General features: G+C 37.6%; 1 protein-coding gene across 9 annotated transcripts in view; it reads right to left on the bottom strand.

Moving 5' to 3' along the window:
* The window catches only part of nrxn3b (neurexin 3b), a 313,614-nt gene that overhangs the window by 226,717 nt on the left and 70,355 nt on the right, over positions 1-16,542 (bottom strand). For all 9 annotated transcript variants that reach the window (XM_016562578.1, XM_016562579.1, XM_016562584.1 and 6 more), the window contains one exon: positions 4,107-4,408. In XM_016562578.1, coding sequence (XP_016418064.1) covers positions 4,107-4,408 — 302 coding nt within the window. The remainder of the gene's footprint in view (positions 1-4,106; positions 4,409-16,542) is intronic.

The raw sequence follows: 16,542 nt of genomic DNA, 5'->3' as shown, positions 1-16,542 counted from the left end.
TTGCGCTCTGCCGGATGCGCTTTTATACTTTCTGGTGCTTACGTCACCCCGCTCGTGCCGTCTCGCTGCTCCATTGGGCTGATTTGACACGTGCTTCAGAATGCGGTCACGCAGGGGCGTTCCCAAAGCGAATCTCGACGCAGTGTCTCGTTCCCTCGGGGAACCATGGTTACATACGTAACCTAGAAATGTTTTCCATTATAATTACTATTACTTCTTTTATTTGCTGGCATCAATGTATGTATTTATTTATTTTATTATCAGTAACAGATCATTTTACATTATTTGTGTATAATCTAAATGATATTCATGAGCTAAGGCTCCACTATTTTCTTATGTTACGACCAGAATATCTGTGCTCCCAACTCAAATATCCCCACCATTTTTTTAAAACAGCTATGCCCATGAATTAGAGAAAGAAAAAGAGAGAGAGCAAGAGAACGAGATCTCCTTCAGTCTGTCAGCTCATACGCTAGCCTGAAAACATCCCATGAGGTTTGTGCTATATCTTTTACCAGTCTGAACAAAGTAGTGACATGAAAAAAGCACTTACTTGTCAAGCCCTCATCATATTTTCACTCCATATAAATCTCTCTCACCTGCCAGTAAAGTTTAAGGTCAGCCAAACAAATCAAGCATGATCTCACTGAAGACTCAAACCCAATCCTCGAACATACAAACCCTCTTACTGATGGAAATGTATCAAAGGCTCCATGTAAGAGAACACTTGGGGCCTCATTTATAAAACCCACATACTATCCAATATCATCCTACATTTTATTGATTTTATTCCACTTTAAAAGTGACAAATCGAGATTTAGATTTCAGTTCAAAAGGGAAAACTTATCTAACAATGTTAAGCTATTAAAAATTTTATTAATGATGAAAATGTTAATAATTTTAAGATTATTATAAGCATATTTAAAGGTGCAGTAGGAGATCTTGGAAAATGCTAACTTTAGCCTGATAGCACTGAAAGCGAACGTCCCATCCTCCCTGCAATCGCCGTCCAAAGGCACGCCCCCTGAACGCATTAACGCTCACAGACCAGAATACCAGAGACAACATTACAATAGGCTACATCAGCGGTTCCCAATTCCAGTCTTCGTACCCTCGCATCCAGACCATAGACTGTATAAAAACAGATCCAGACGCTGCGCAGCGCAAATCCGTGAATGAGAAGTTAAGTAAACTTCAACGGATTTCTCCTGCTCAGGGAGTAGGGAGCAATGAACACTGTGTAGGGATCATATCGATCAGAACACAGTTCATGCACGTAGCTCACTTCTAACGAGCTGGTCATCTGAATCGGGTGTGTTAACTAAGTGAAACATGCAAAATATGCAGAGCGCGGGGGCGCGAGGACTAGAATTGGGAACTGCTAGGCTACATCATGTTTCATTCACCGGTGAGAAAACTTTATAGTACAGTTAGTAAAAGTACTACAATACCAGGAAGGAAGATCGGGTTGTTGATGTTTGTCTGCCATTCTCGCTCTGTCTGCACAGTATGTGTGAACACGCTGATGACGTATCCTGTCTGCGCGAACCGGGTGCGCAGAGGTATGCAAATACTTATGTTGACAGACAGGTTGGAAAGCCAATTAAAACACTCGGGGCCGAGCGTTTTTTTTGGACGAACATGTCTTGGTCCTATGCCTTCCACAGAATATATAAATACAGATAAATACATGTAGACCACTTAACTTAATGATTGCATGTGAAGAGACTTTCAACCAGCATAACAAATAATGTTTCTGAAGACAATCACCTATTGCACCTTTAATACCCTAATTACTGTTTTCATTAGTCATTAAGTTAACATGCAATTTGCAGTAAAAAATGCTACTGCTACACAGTAAAGCATGTTTGCTCAAACTTTGAGCAAGGAGAATAATGATTTTTGGGTAATATTTTAAGAAATAATGTTTTTAAAAAATGGCAGGCTAAAACAACTAGTACTAAAAGCGCTTCCTTGAAAGTTTTATGACAATGTGATTTCAAATTGTATTACTGATTAGGTTAAGTTGAAAAAGTTAGGCTGCAACCGTTGTTTTTATTAGACTTTTATGCTTTTTATTGTCTTTCTGAATTAAATTTCCTTTTTAGGTCTGCACAATATTAATATTATTTGCAATAACAAAACAAATGGATTTAGGAACAAGTTTTCATGCATGCAGATGTTTTGTAAAGAGTTTATAGAAACATTTAGGACATTATTGTATGTATACATTTAAAATGATTAGGTGAATCTTTATAAATGAGGGTCCTGGTCTCTTCAGTTAAGAACTGTATTTAAGATTCACTGCAAAGCTATTTGTTCTAAACAAACTGCTGGCTTAGTCAGACCTCCAAGTACCTTGCTTAAATGTAAACGTTAAAGGGAAATAACTGTCGACCACTGTCTAAAAGGTGATTGCTAAGATAAAACTTTGAAAGTTAGCTGACACTTGTAGAGCTTTGGAGCATAGACTGAAAGGATTTGAAGTCAAGCTTTGAGTTTTCTGATGCCCTTGAGTGTTAAACCATGTCAAGTAAAAGAGATAAAAGACTTTAAGGTTTGAAAACACAGGAGGAAACAAGAACCCTACTGAAAAAAAAACAATAAAACCATCACAGAAAATTTTAATGGTTTCCACTACAAATACCATTACAAACATTACAAACCATCAACTTTAAACCATTAAAAAATTGTTTTCTGTACTGTGTTTTGGGACATATTCCATTAGGATTTATTGGTTTTAACAAGCCACCAATAGAAGGTGACCAATTACCAGTAGAGACACACAGGGTCCATTACAAGTCTCATTATAACCAGTAAAACCATTACACATTTTGTGATGGTATCTATTGTTTTTTTCAGCAGGGAACATACTCCTTCATTATTAGGAAACTAGTTAACAAATTTCAATGCAACTAAATTCAGTCTTAATTAAATAGTGACAGTTCCAAAAAAAAAAATCTTATTATAAACCAGCTGCAACATAATTATATTTGAATTAGAACATTAACTAGTTCTCCAGCTAGCTGTGAGTAGTCTTAAGAGCAGCCGTCGTCTAGTGATTACCTGTCTCAGGTTGCGTGTCACTTTGATGTCATGTAGACTTTTATGCTTTTTATTGTCTTTCTGAATTAAATTTCCTTTTTAGGTCTGCACAATATTAATATTATTTGCAATAACAAAACAAATGGATTTAGGAACAAGTTTTCATGCATGCAGATGTTTTGTAAAGAGTTTATAGAAACATTTAGGACATTATTGTATGTATACATTTAAAATGATTAGGTGAATCTTTATAAATGAGGGTCCTGGTCTCTTCAGTTAAGAACTGTATTTAAGATTCACTGCAAAGCTATTTGTTCTAAACAAACTGCTGGCTTAGTCAGACCTCCAAGTACCTTGCTTAAATGTAAACGTTAAAGGGAAATAACTGTCGACCACTGTCTAAAAGGTGATTGCTAAGATAAAACTTTGAAAGTTAGCTGACACTTGTAGAGCTTTGGAGCATAGACTGAAAGGATTTGAAGTCAAGCTTTGAGTTTTCTGATGCCCTTGAGTGTTAAACCATGTCAAGTAAAAGAGATAAAAGACTTTAAGGTTTGAAAACACAGGAGGAAACAAGAACCCTACTGAAAAAAAAACAATAAAACCATCACAGAAAATTTGAATGGTTTCCACTACAAATACCATTACAAACATTACAAACCATCAACTTTAAACCATTAAAAAATTGTTTTCTGTACTGTGTTTTGGGACATATTCCATTAGGATTTATTGGTTTTAACAAGCCACCAATAGAAGGTGACCAATTACCAGTAGAGACACACAGGGTCCATTACAAGTCTCATTATAACCAGTAAAACCATTACACATTTTGTGATGGTATCTATTGTTTTTTTCAGCAGGGAACATACTCCTTCATTATTAGGAAACTAGTTAACAAATTTCAATGCAACTAAATTCAGTCTTAATTAAATAGTGACAGTTCCAAAAAAAAAAATCTTATTATAAACCAGCTGCAACATAATTATATTTGAATTAGAACATTAACTAGTTCTCCAGCTAGCTGTGAGTAGTCTTAAGAGCAGCCGTCGTCTAGTGATTACCTGTCTCAGGTTGCGTGTCACTTTGATGTCATGCCAGGCGTTGTCATTGAACTTTCCATTGACAGGCTCAACGATAGCCTCGAAGGCTCCTGAGCCCAGGTTGATGACCAACGAAACGGCACCGTCTTTCAGCGCTAGGTTAACGTAGTCAGCCGACTTGCCCGTGTGGAGGATGAGACCGTTGCGTTGCCAAGTTTTGAAGGACAGAGTGATCTCATCACTGCTACTCTGGATAGGATTCTGAGACAAGTCATAGCAGAAGTACTCCGAACCCCGGAATGTCGCCACGTTGTCCTCGCGTGCTGAAAACAATCAAGAAAAAAATTACAATGTTAATTTTTTTTCAATAAGTGAACTTGAAAATGGGTAAAATTAACATTGATGTTGTTCTTTGAACAATGAACATTAAAAATTATCATTCTGTCACAGACAAGTAAAAAGTTCTGTCAGTGTTAAAACCAAGATTTCCCTGAAGTGACTTTCTGAGGTAGATGCAGACAGAATGGAATTGTGGGAGCTTTGTCAGAGCACTGAGGTGAAGCAGCATACCATGGATTCACATCGGTGCTCCCTTGCAAAGACCCTTCAATTTCACCTCAAATTCTGTCTGAATAAGGAATCAGAGAGAGTTGTGTTTGATGTAACCATTTAAGAAATAACCTTTCTGGAAGTTTTCTTTATATTTTATTTGGAAATGTCCTGCTGATGAGGCCTCAAGTGCTTTTCATGATTTGATTCCCAGTGCCTCTTGGCAGAGGAAGCTCATTTCCGTATCCAACATTTGAAGTGTGACATTGCTATTTGCAAATTACCCTGCAGTAAAGGAAGAACAATGGCAAATGTCTTTATAAATCTGCGAGGGCTTGTTTCTTTCATGCTAACTGTTCTCTTCCCCTAGAATTTCGGCTTGCCAAAGGATGTATCAGAACTCACTGTCAGCTCCCCTCTGAGCAAATTACAGGGACAGAAAGGAAAGGGAGGAGAGAGAACAAGTGAAAACAGGATAGGAAGAAAGCAGAGAAGTAAGATGGGGTTGTGGGAGTGACAGAGAGAGAGAAAGGAAAAAAAACGAAATGGAAAGCTTAAGATAAAACTGAGATGAAGAGGAGAGGGTAAGAGAAGCTTGTTGTGAAGGATGTGTATATTAAGCTACGATGAAACAATGAAAGCCTGAGTAAGCAAATCAAGCTCAAGGAACAATTATAAAACAGATTTTAAATTTGGATTGGATGTCGCCACGAATTCACTTTTGCTCTATGTTGTGCCTAGATCTAATCAAGGTGCATATGTTTACTAGAAACGTCTAGACAGGTGTGTTGAGACAAGCTGGAGTCAGAGCTTCATAGCTTCTCAGACAGTTTAATTCACAATTGTTTTACCATTACATTTAATAAATTGTTGAATATACGAATACACAAATCCTTATCTACCTCATTATTGCTATATGTACACTTTGGCTGACACAATCAATATTAGATTATCATTAAAGGTGAAACACAGACTCCAGCATTCCGATGACCCTGTATAGGGTAAGCGGTTTGAAGAATGGATGGATGGGTGGATTAAAGGTGAAAGTACTTAAAATACTTTCTCCTAGTCCAGTTTAATATGCAGAGAAGCGTAATCCTGGCATTAGTATGTGGATTTCAAAACATTCCCTGTGTTTGAATGTCTACTTTCCTTCTACATAGTACATCCAGATTGCATTTACTGTATACTACACACATTCATAGAAAATACTTTATACAGTATAACATTTTAGGCACAGCTTTTGCTTCATTTGGCTGAGCATCCTGGCTGGTCCAACAAGCAGCATTGGCTCAACCAATCTGTTTGTCCAATCAGTGGAATACAGGAGGTGATTATTATTGCATTTCATTCTGAAGGGCTCATCCCTATATCATAATCCCTTTGAAGGGTTTACCCTCCAGAGTGAGAGCTTCGAAGTGATGAAGGGTGTAGGGGCCCAAAAAACTATCCCTTGGAATGCACTTCTTTGTCACCTTGCCAACCAATTAAGGAAGTGCCTTTGCCATGCAATTCAACCTGTGCACTCATTCAATCATTGCACAAAGTGTTTCTTTAAAATCCTTCATTCCGAAGGACCATTTGATGTGGCTTTAGTTTGGAATGACCCTTTAGTATAGCATGACTGTTCTCGCTACGAAGTGCCCTTCAGAGGTGGATTTATACCATTTGGTTCACAGCATTAATCAGCAATTCCATCTAGTACCATAGTGTTGCACATTTCGCCTTCTACAAAATAATTTTCAAACTGGGCAGCTTTAGTATTCACAAGATTATTAATTCACCTGTTTCACAAGGCCAACACAACCAACCACACAAGCAAAAGTTTATGATTAGGGCTGAAACGATTCCTCGAGTAACTCGAATACAAAAAATCATCGATGCAAATTATTTGCCTCGAGGCTTCGTTTAGTCCATTTACTGTAACTACACACGGAACACTGTGTTTCCCCATGGACCATTATTACTGACGCACAACCCGATAAACGCTGCCGTCATCATGCAAAGAATCTGCGCAAAGGATCATGGGAACCCGAAGTGTCCATCAGTTGTACCCTTCGAAATCCTTCATTCTGAAGGGCCCCTTTGAAGTGGCCAGTTTTGAGCACTTCGGTTTGGAACGACTCTTCAATATGACGGCCATGATTGTTTTCACTCCGAAGTGCCCTTCGGAGGGCGATATATCCTGTTTGGAACGCACCGAAGACCGTAAATCAATATGGTGGCTAGTTATGATGTCCCTAAGTTTGATATGTTTTGTAAAAGACTAAGCGCCATTCATGTTGATCGTCTCATTCTCTCTCTGTGACACACACACACACACACACACACACTCCCCATACAGTTATGCATAAAAATACCACAGAAAGAAAGTTTGTCAGTATCACACGAAGAGTGCCAGTTTTCACCTCTAAAAATAAGCATGATTACAAATGTGTTACTGATTTTATGCAACAGTTCAATAAACAAGTTTAAGAATAAGATATTTACGTTTTAGACACCATATTGCATGTAGTGCTCTATTTCGCCAACAAAAAATAATTTCAAACAAAGCCACAGCGCTGTTTTGCGTCTTTGAGCAACATGACGGCGTTTCGTTCCTGAATGAATCAACCGTTCAAATGATTCGGTTCAGTCGAAATTACTCACTTATTAACAGTGACTTGCTGTCACCTACTGCCAGTTTTAATTTCACATTTAAAGTATATTTTCATTTTTAAAATAATTGTAAATATCAGAATTCAATGTTTCATGTTTAAAATAACAAAATATTATTTATGCATTTGTATGGGTTTAGTTTTAACGGTAATTAAAGGGGTCATATGATGCTGCTAAAAAGTACATTATTTTGTGTATTTGGTGTAATGAAATGTGTTTATGCGGTTTAAAGTAAAAAAAACACATTATTTTCCACATACTGTACATTATTGTTTCTCCGCTATGCCCCGCCTTTTTGAAACGCGTCGATTTTTACAAAGCTCATCGGTCTGAAAAGCGAGGTGTGCTGTGATTGGCCAGCTATCCAATGCATTGTGATTGGCCGAATACCTCAAGCGTGAGACGGAAATGTTACGCCCCTCACATACTGTGTTCTGGAACAGTGTTGTAAATACAACATAACCACTGATTTCTAGTCCTTTTTTGGAAGACCAAACAAAGTAGTTTCGCGTGTTAGAACGAGCCGTTTTAGGTAGGCGTGGTTAACTCTTAACTTTTATAAAGAATATCTCTTTGGATTTGAGACTTTAGTCTTTGCAACTTTACAGATCTTCTTTATGCACCAAGAGCTTGTAACACTCCAAAGAGAAAGGAAAAATTGAAATCGCATCATATGACCCCTTTAATGTATGCAATTTCAGCAGTAAAAATATTTATTTTTCTAAAAAGGAAACAAATTAGTTGTTTATTTTAAGATACCTATCTTATTTTCTCTTGTGTATCTAGTATTGCTCTTTAATAAAGAAAAATGACTTCTTATCTGATTACTCGATTAATCGATGGAATAATCTGTAGAATACTCGATTACTAAAATAATCGATAGCTACAGCCCTACTTACGATATTAAATGGACATGCTTATTTGCATAACAGGTTTTGATTAGCAGTTAACTAGCCTACAGTGGTCTACATAATGAGTCACTTGACAAAAAATTGATGATTGTTAAAAATGTGTTTTGTTTTTGTTTTGTTTTTTTGAGCTTCAGCAACACAGCCAAACACACACAACAGACATGAAGGATGTTTCCTCTAAGGTAATAAAGTACATTACAAATCGGCCTAACCATATATGGATTTCCAATATCTTTGAAACATGGTGTTATTACTTTGACTAAATTTTTACCGCATGAAGGAGATGCAAGGTTGTGCAGAATAAATATTAAAAGCAATAACTTATTGATTCAGAGGTACTGAGGGAAATTAATTCTCTCATATTTGCTTAGTGAAAGCTGCAAAAATAAATAATCTGAATATTCTCATAAGGGCCACACTTGATGTTAGATTTCCCCATAGCTTTGATGGGTCAACACACGTATCAGTAACTTGCTGTTTTTCCATAGCAGTCTCTCTTAACGTCTGATCTCATGTGATCTCACAGGGTCTCCAGGCGGGACAGAGTCTCTCCAGCAATCCTGTATCACAGTTACATCTCAACTCAGCCTTATCAGGGTCATCTACAGAGGGCCTGATCCGATGTCACTTACTCAGAGAGCTCTTACACAAGTTATTTCCACTGAGACACGTCTACGTGCAGAGGTGGTCAGTTGCCTTAAGACTGCATGGGAATCGTGACTTACCTAAAATAAATAAATAAATAATTTTAGGCAATATATAATGTGCTGAAATAGAACTTGCAATGCATTCAGTTCTTTTTTTTATGAACAAAATGTTATTTTAATAACAGATTGTGTTCTATAACATTTTATTTATTTATTTTTGCAATAAATCCTGTTAAATATTGTAAAATCAAAGCAATCTTTTACAGTACACAGGAGCAAGGCAAATATTAGCTTTATTACCTGTTTCAATTAATGAATGCAATCGGGTTATTGATAGAGTAAATCGATGTTGAATTTCCTCACCAGGCAGATCAACACATTCCTGCAGTATTTGAAATAGAATAATGATCTGCTAAAGTGGAAGAGAAAGAAACAGTGCTTGCTTTGCATTCTGTTCATTTTACATTGATTGTCACTTGCAGGGGAAGTTTAATTTTCTCCACTGCTCCGTTTGCATCTCAGTGTACCGAGCTTTGATTTCAAAATCCAATGGAGGCAATTAGCTACCTCATTTACATGTCCCTGATCCGTGTCAGCACTGACATTTGGCTTGGCAGCACTAAAGTCATTCCTTGCACAGGGATGACCCTGCTACCACCAGGGAGAGCTCTTTCACCCTGAAAAACCCTGAACAAGGAGGTCAAATTAATGGCTTGTGTTTCTGATTCTGAACTAATGAAAGTTTGAATTTGACTTGCAACATTTCCCAACATTTTCCCACACTCTCATCTTCTTGCAGTGATCTCACCACTGTCTTGACACAAAAGTGTCCTTAAAAAAGTGCAACGGTGACCATTTTTTAATAACCTTGTTTCCAGACCGGAGGTGGACAATAATGAAGTACATTTACTTGATTACTGTACTTAAGTACACTTTTTAAGTATCTGTACTTTACTTGAGTATTATTTTTTTCTGGAAACTTATGACTTTAACTTCACTACATTTGAAAGACAAATATCGTACTTTTCACTCCACTACATTTCTGTCAAGACCCTCGAAGTAGAAAGTCGTTACTATGTAGCAGCTTTGAAAGTCAGTGGGTGATTTTTTTCTTCTTCTCTAAAACGTGACTTTTTTTCCAGACAGTCTATAAGTAATCACTCTTGTAGGGTTACATGAAGATATTTCCAAGCATTTTCTGAACACTGACCAGTTGCAAATGTGATATTTATTTACAACAATTTAATAATAAGAAGTTACTATTGTGGTATTTATTAGACACAATATTGCTTGATTTTGCAAAATTGTGTAAATGAAACTATTACCTATAAAGCCACAGAAAAACGGTTGTGCGTCTCCTAACAAAGCACAGTAGGCGTTTGACTTGAAGCAGCACTGCACAGACCATTCTGTGCATGAAATCAAAGTACCGCGAAAGCGATTAGAGAGCATTTTTTACATTTTTGTTTTGATGTCAATTAAATCTTGCTGTTTCGCTTTTTTGTTAAAGCAGTGTTGCTGTTGTAAAGTTATACAGCTACAGTTGTGTTGCTGGGTTTTAAAGAAGGTTTGATTCTTTTTTTCTTATCAGTCTGTATTTACAGCAATTTCACTGTCCACTTGGTTCAAATGTGGATGAATGGCTACACGTAGATGTGTGCACACACTGCCAGAGCTGTGTGAGATCACTACCATGCTGCTTTTGTTGGGGTGGGAGTAGGGCTGTTATTTTTTATATTTTTTTTTTAATTTTTGGTCAACTCACTTGTTTAGTTTCTAGGTTTTCACCATTCCATAAACTCTTCATTCATGCTTCAGAGGCATAAGTTATTACATACAACAATAACAAAACAGTGCATTGACATAAAAAAAAGTACTTTTAAAAGCAAGTATTCTGTACTTTTACTTAAGTAAAAATCTGGCTTTACAACTTTCACTTGTAATGGAGTAATATTTGACCAGCAGCATCTGTACTTTCACTCAAGTAATGGAGTTGTGTTCTTTGTCCACCTCTGTTCCAGACTACAGAGGTATTTCACAAAAATATTAGACCACAAATATGTTCAACACTGATAACAATAAGAAATGTGTTGTAAGCAAAAAATCAGTATATTAGAATGATTTCTTTAGGATGACATGACACTGACTGAAGTAATGGCTGTTGAAAAGTTAGCTTTGCCTGTACAGGAAAAAAAATACACTTTAAAATACATTAAAATAGAAAACAGTTATTGTCTGCAAAAACTGTAATAATATTTAACAATATTACTTTTTTACTCTATTTTTCATCAAATAAATACAAGGTTGGTGAGCAGAAGAGACCTCTTCAAAACATTAAAAACTGAATGAAAGCATGTTTATTGCAAATTATTTGGTTATATTCAAATACTGTACCTAGGTAGTTTAAGACTGTAGCGGGACTTATGTCATTTGTAAAGCTTTCCCAGAGTGGGCGTATTGTTTCCATGGTAACACTGACATCGACTCTGATTGGTGGCTCTTCAGAATTATGGTTAGTGTAGTTCTTCATTAAACATGAGTTAAAATCTTGTGGCTTCAGCAGACACATATCATCGATCTGTACAAAACATACAGTATATTCCATCCAAAAGAAGTCACCATTTGAAGCTCTTTGTCAGGATGCGTTTTCAGTCTGTCGGAGGGTTGTTTTTGCACCCTTAATGCTGCTACAGATTTAGTCATCTAGGAAGCAGGCCCGCTACTGGCTTCGGTAATGTGGCGTGAAGAATCCGCAGTGGCAGCAGCCAGCGGTGTAACGTGCCCCACCGTGCCTCCAAACTGCATCCAGCATCCTCTAACACAACGCACTGCAGATATCAAGCTAAAAATAGAAGGCTAATTTCTGCATGACAATGCCGGAGCACGACTTAAGAGTGTTAAGCGATTCTGGAAGCCTCCTACATGCTGATGAATCAGGACCGGAAAGAGCGAGCTTAGCATCAGTCATGTGCAAAAATGGTGTGCTGTGAACGAGAGTGTGCAGGTCTCAAGGGTGACCGTACACCAACCTGCCAGCTAATGCAACCCTAGTGGAAAACAAGATGTGTAAGAGGCAGAAAGCAATGATGCTGGCCGTGATTTGTTGTGTCAAATTCAACCGTAAAAAAACTGCTAACATCTCTGATGACACGCTCATGAGTTGAGGGTTCCGGTTAGTGTGAGAAAACATTAGAACAGAGCCTTTGGTGTCTGTATTTAAAGGGGTCATAGGATGCTACATGCACTTTTACAAGTTGTTTGAACTGAAATGTGTGTTGGCAGTGTGTGTACACAACCACCCTATAATGATAAAAATCCCCCCAGTGTTTTTTTTTTTTTAATCTCACGATAGTTTGATTGACAGTAGCGTTTCAGCACAGACTGGACTGGTGTCTTACCTCAGACCCGCCCTGAGTGAGCTGTCATCAGTCCGCCATTGTTTCACCGCCGGAGCAGATGTAGACAAGAATGACTCCTAACAAGCGATTGAGGTGTTCTGTTGTTGGATGTAATAATGAACATAGCAGTCGTCATTTATTCCTGACATCTGAGCCGCTGAACTCGAACAACGAACAGTGGATTTCGTTTGTTTCTGAAGGGAATGCTCCCCGATCTGCCTAAATTCGTCTATGTTCGGGCGAATCATTCATGATCCAGCCTCATCTACAGAAGAAGTGAGTATGTTTTGTAATGAATCTTTGCAAATCGCCTTTCCTAATAATGTGCTAATTAGCAAGTTTCACGATGAATGCGGCTAAAGTAAACAGTCTCTCTGAGAGCAGCTCGGAAGAGAGGGGCGGGGTCAGCAGAGCTAATTAACATTTAAAGGGAAATGCTACAAAAACGACTTGATCTGAAAAGAGCTGTTTTTGACAGGGTAAAAAAAGGTGTTTTTACACTACCATTGAGAATTTTTAACCAAACTATATTACAGACTTTTCATTAAGACCCTAAAGAATCATATCAACTTGTGGAAAATTGGCATCATATGACCCCTTTAAAATTACACACTCTAGTACGGCTGGGAGACAATGAATAGCTAAAAAAAATTACATACATCACTATTTGGTAACGCATTAAGGTCCTATTAGCACATTAACTAACATTAACAATAAGCAGTACATTTGTTACAGTTTATTAATCTTTTTTTTAAACATTAAATTAACTCAGGACCATTAAATAAGATTAACACTACTTTTAATTTCATCTGGCAGATGCTTTTATCCAAAATGACTTCATCATATGGATCACTTTTATGATACTTCTTTTTTTTTTTCTTACTTTTTCCATGAAAGAAAGATGGAACAACAAGAGGGTGATTTTCGCTTTTATGTGAAAAAATGATCGAAAAAATTATTGCTTCCCCTTTAAGCAGACACAATGTCAAAAATATTCTCTTTATGGTGATGAGCTCTGTTCAACTCTGATGTCATATTATTGCAGTGCTGCCTTTAGTGCAGCATTCTGCTCTGATAGCTCATCACCCCACTGTCATCTGGTTGGTTAGAGGCAAGCAGCCCACCTGCCCAGCTGAGCTCTGCCATTCGACAGGTGTCGGGGGTGGTGGTTTGCACGGTGAATGATGAACGTACGGCTGACAGGGGTAGGGTGGGGATGTGCAAGGGTCCCTGGAGTCTAATCCCCTCAAAAGAGGCAGTGATGCAGAGAGCTGGGAGCCATGCAGCAATGGTCAAGCTCGGTGTAAGACCGATAGCAAAGATTTCAGTCCGTTAACACACTTTCCTTAGGATCCAGTGATGACCAAACCTCAAACAGGATCGTCTAAAGTAGTAAAGTGGTGAAACATGAATGTGTTGTAGCAGCAATTCATGCGAAAAATGAATCTGTAGTGACTGTTACATAAATCAGTCCAAACTGCCCACTTAGTGCCGCTGTAAAATATTACTCAAGGTCAAGTGGGCTGATGATGCTAGCACACATTTGAAGTCAAATTAAAATTCTACCAGCACAAGAGTCTGCAACTAGTGCAATGTTATTTCAGGCTGCAAAAAAGTCCTACTGCCAAAAATTTATTGCATAAAAAATGTATTGCATAACCTGCATCACGTCCAACAGTCAAATGTAATTCTTAGAAATATATGGGTGCTATACATGACAGATATTTAATCAACAAATAAAACCAATAAACAGTAAAGCAAAAATACATAGAACCCTTTATTGTACAATTCTTATAGAGCAGCAAAAACAGATCAAGGATGCAGAATTCTGTGCTGCCATGCAAGCAACGCTTGGACTGAAATATATACGTGTACATCTACAGTCGCTGTGTCAAATTAAAAAAAATGTTTTAGAACCTTGAAAACACATATCAACACAAATGCTTTTTCAGTTCTGCTGTGCTCCTCTAGCTGATTTTGAATGCAAGAATGCATCTTGTGTGAACAGCTCCTTACTCATTCAGTGCCGCTGCTTTTGATAATGTAATTTGGCACATTGCCTGTAGTAATAGGCCTGGATGACTTGCAAATTAAGCTTGAATTGTGAAGATGCTAGGAAAATCCCTTATTACGGTATTTACATGCAGGTTGAAGACGTGCATTAATTGTTTAACACGTTGAATGCTCTTCCATATTCTGGAAACCATGTAAACAACAAATTAAACATTAATTTACATTGGATTATGTAGAGAGGGGACATTTCTTCCTCATTTCAGAAGTCCATCTCATGCCACTGCATCAGACCAAACCCTCCTTACAGCTTCTCTCTGTCTCTGACTGTCTCTGCCCCCAGACACCCCCCACCAACCCTACACCCCTCCCACTTCTGGCCTTGACGGTGAAGCAGAGCTCCCTGGAGCATGACTGACTGTACTGGGAGCCAATCATTCATTTAGAATGGCGCACTGCCTTATTGGCCATTATCTCTGCTGTCAGCAGCAAGGCAGAGACGTGAGCGGTGTCTATCCCAGCAGCCTCTTTGTTTTTGTCCTGTCTCCTTCCATCCAAACCCTTCCATCCACTGACAAGAATGCAGCTAAAGCCAAACGCTGAAGCTCGTCACCCTTTCATGTTTTAAATCTGCGACAAAAACCCCATATCATAGCTAATGTGCGGTCAGCATCCATCACCGTCACTTCTAGTGTGCGCTCTTGTGAGATAGGACATTACAACAAATTGTGCATTAGTTTTAAATCTAGCGACCATTTGTAAACTGTGTGCAGAATTTTACAATTATTTTAGAGTAAAACACAAAACCAGCAAAAAAATGGTTGTGAAGTTGCACCAGAATAACTCCACAGAATAACTCTTGACAAGCAAATATAAGAAAATCTTCTTATAAAAAAACTTTTTTTTTTTTTTTTTGCACATATAGCATACATGAATCACCCCCCGTAGCAGAGCCATACCGGTGGAGCTGGGGAAGGTGGAGGGTTTCTGAAGCGTGCTGCAACTGCTACTGCAAGCGCTAGCTAAGTGTTTGAATAATGAGCATCTAGTTCATTAGCTGCTGATGCAAAAAGAACCAATCAGCTGCACCGTGTGATGATGCCATTATGTCAGATTGAGATTTATATATATACTGTATCTATCTATCTATCTATATATATATATATATATATATATACTATTTATATATGTTTTAATTTCACGAATACACCACTTACACCGGAATTCCAAACCACTAAAACAATTAGACACTTAGTTAGAATAGTCTCAATGTCTGTGCTGACTTTGGTGGATTTAGATTCAAAGACCTAGGAGAAAGGAGTTACAATTTTAAAATTAAAATTTTTGGTTTCAAATAAAGGGGAAAAATAATGTTTTAATAGTAGAACAGAATATTGGCTTTGTCAAGCCAACATAATTCATGTGAACAGGATGACAAACCTCTGTCTTATAGTACATGCTTGAGATAAACTGTGGAAAGCACTGTTTACTTCACTATCTTCCCTGTCTATAAATGTTCTGAAACATAGACACGCTAGACGGCAATCAGTGGAATATTTATCACCTTAAAGCAAGCTTGCCATGCTGGGAGAGGTTAAAGGTTAACAGGTAAATGTGGGAACCACACAGAGAGGACTCAAAAAACATGAGACTTAGAGCTGCCAGACAGTAGGAAACACAGAGGGAGGATGAACTATAGCTCGGGCCTACTGATGCTTTCTAAGCTTTAAAATGTTTTTACATCATACAGTCAATGCAACAAACACAACAAGTGTTGCATCATTGAATTACATCACATACTTGCATAATACCAAACATAATACATATATATATATATATATATATATATGAGTTTAATTTCACAATTCTGCGACTTTATTCACAAAATACATATATATATATATATATATATATATATATATATACAAATACACACATATTTTCAGACCACGCGAGTTGTGCCTTTGCAAAGCACTGTTCTGGGTGGCTTGTTAAGGTATTCTACAGTTCTAGGGTTCTTAGCATGTTTTAATGTAGTTTCTATGGTGTTGTGGTTGCCAGAGGGCTGCTTTCCCAAGCAGTAGTTCAAAAAGTCAAAGTAGCTGCAGTTCAGGGGCCAGTTGCAAAAAACTTAGCCTCTATGTTATGACAGTGACTTAAGAACTAGTTTGACCAACTAGTCAACTTAAACTTAGACTAATCTTAATTTTTATGTAATCAAAAATAAAAATAAAAACAAATAAAAAAGATAACCAGCCTTAAAGAAAAATAAAAAAAGATGACT

Source organism: Sinocyclocheilus rhinocerous, unplaced genomic scaffold (assembly GCF_001515625.1).
Source record: "Sinocyclocheilus rhinocerous isolate Xijiao unplaced genomic scaffold, SAMN03320098_v1.1 scaffold769, whole genome shotgun sequence".
NCBI classification, from domain to species: domain Eukaryota; kingdom Metazoa; phylum Chordata; class Actinopteri; order Cypriniformes; family Cyprinidae; genus Sinocyclocheilus; species Sinocyclocheilus rhinocerous.
The sequence above is the reverse complement of the archived record's forward strand: the minus strand, read 5'-3'. Positions and strand labels throughout refer to the sequence as shown.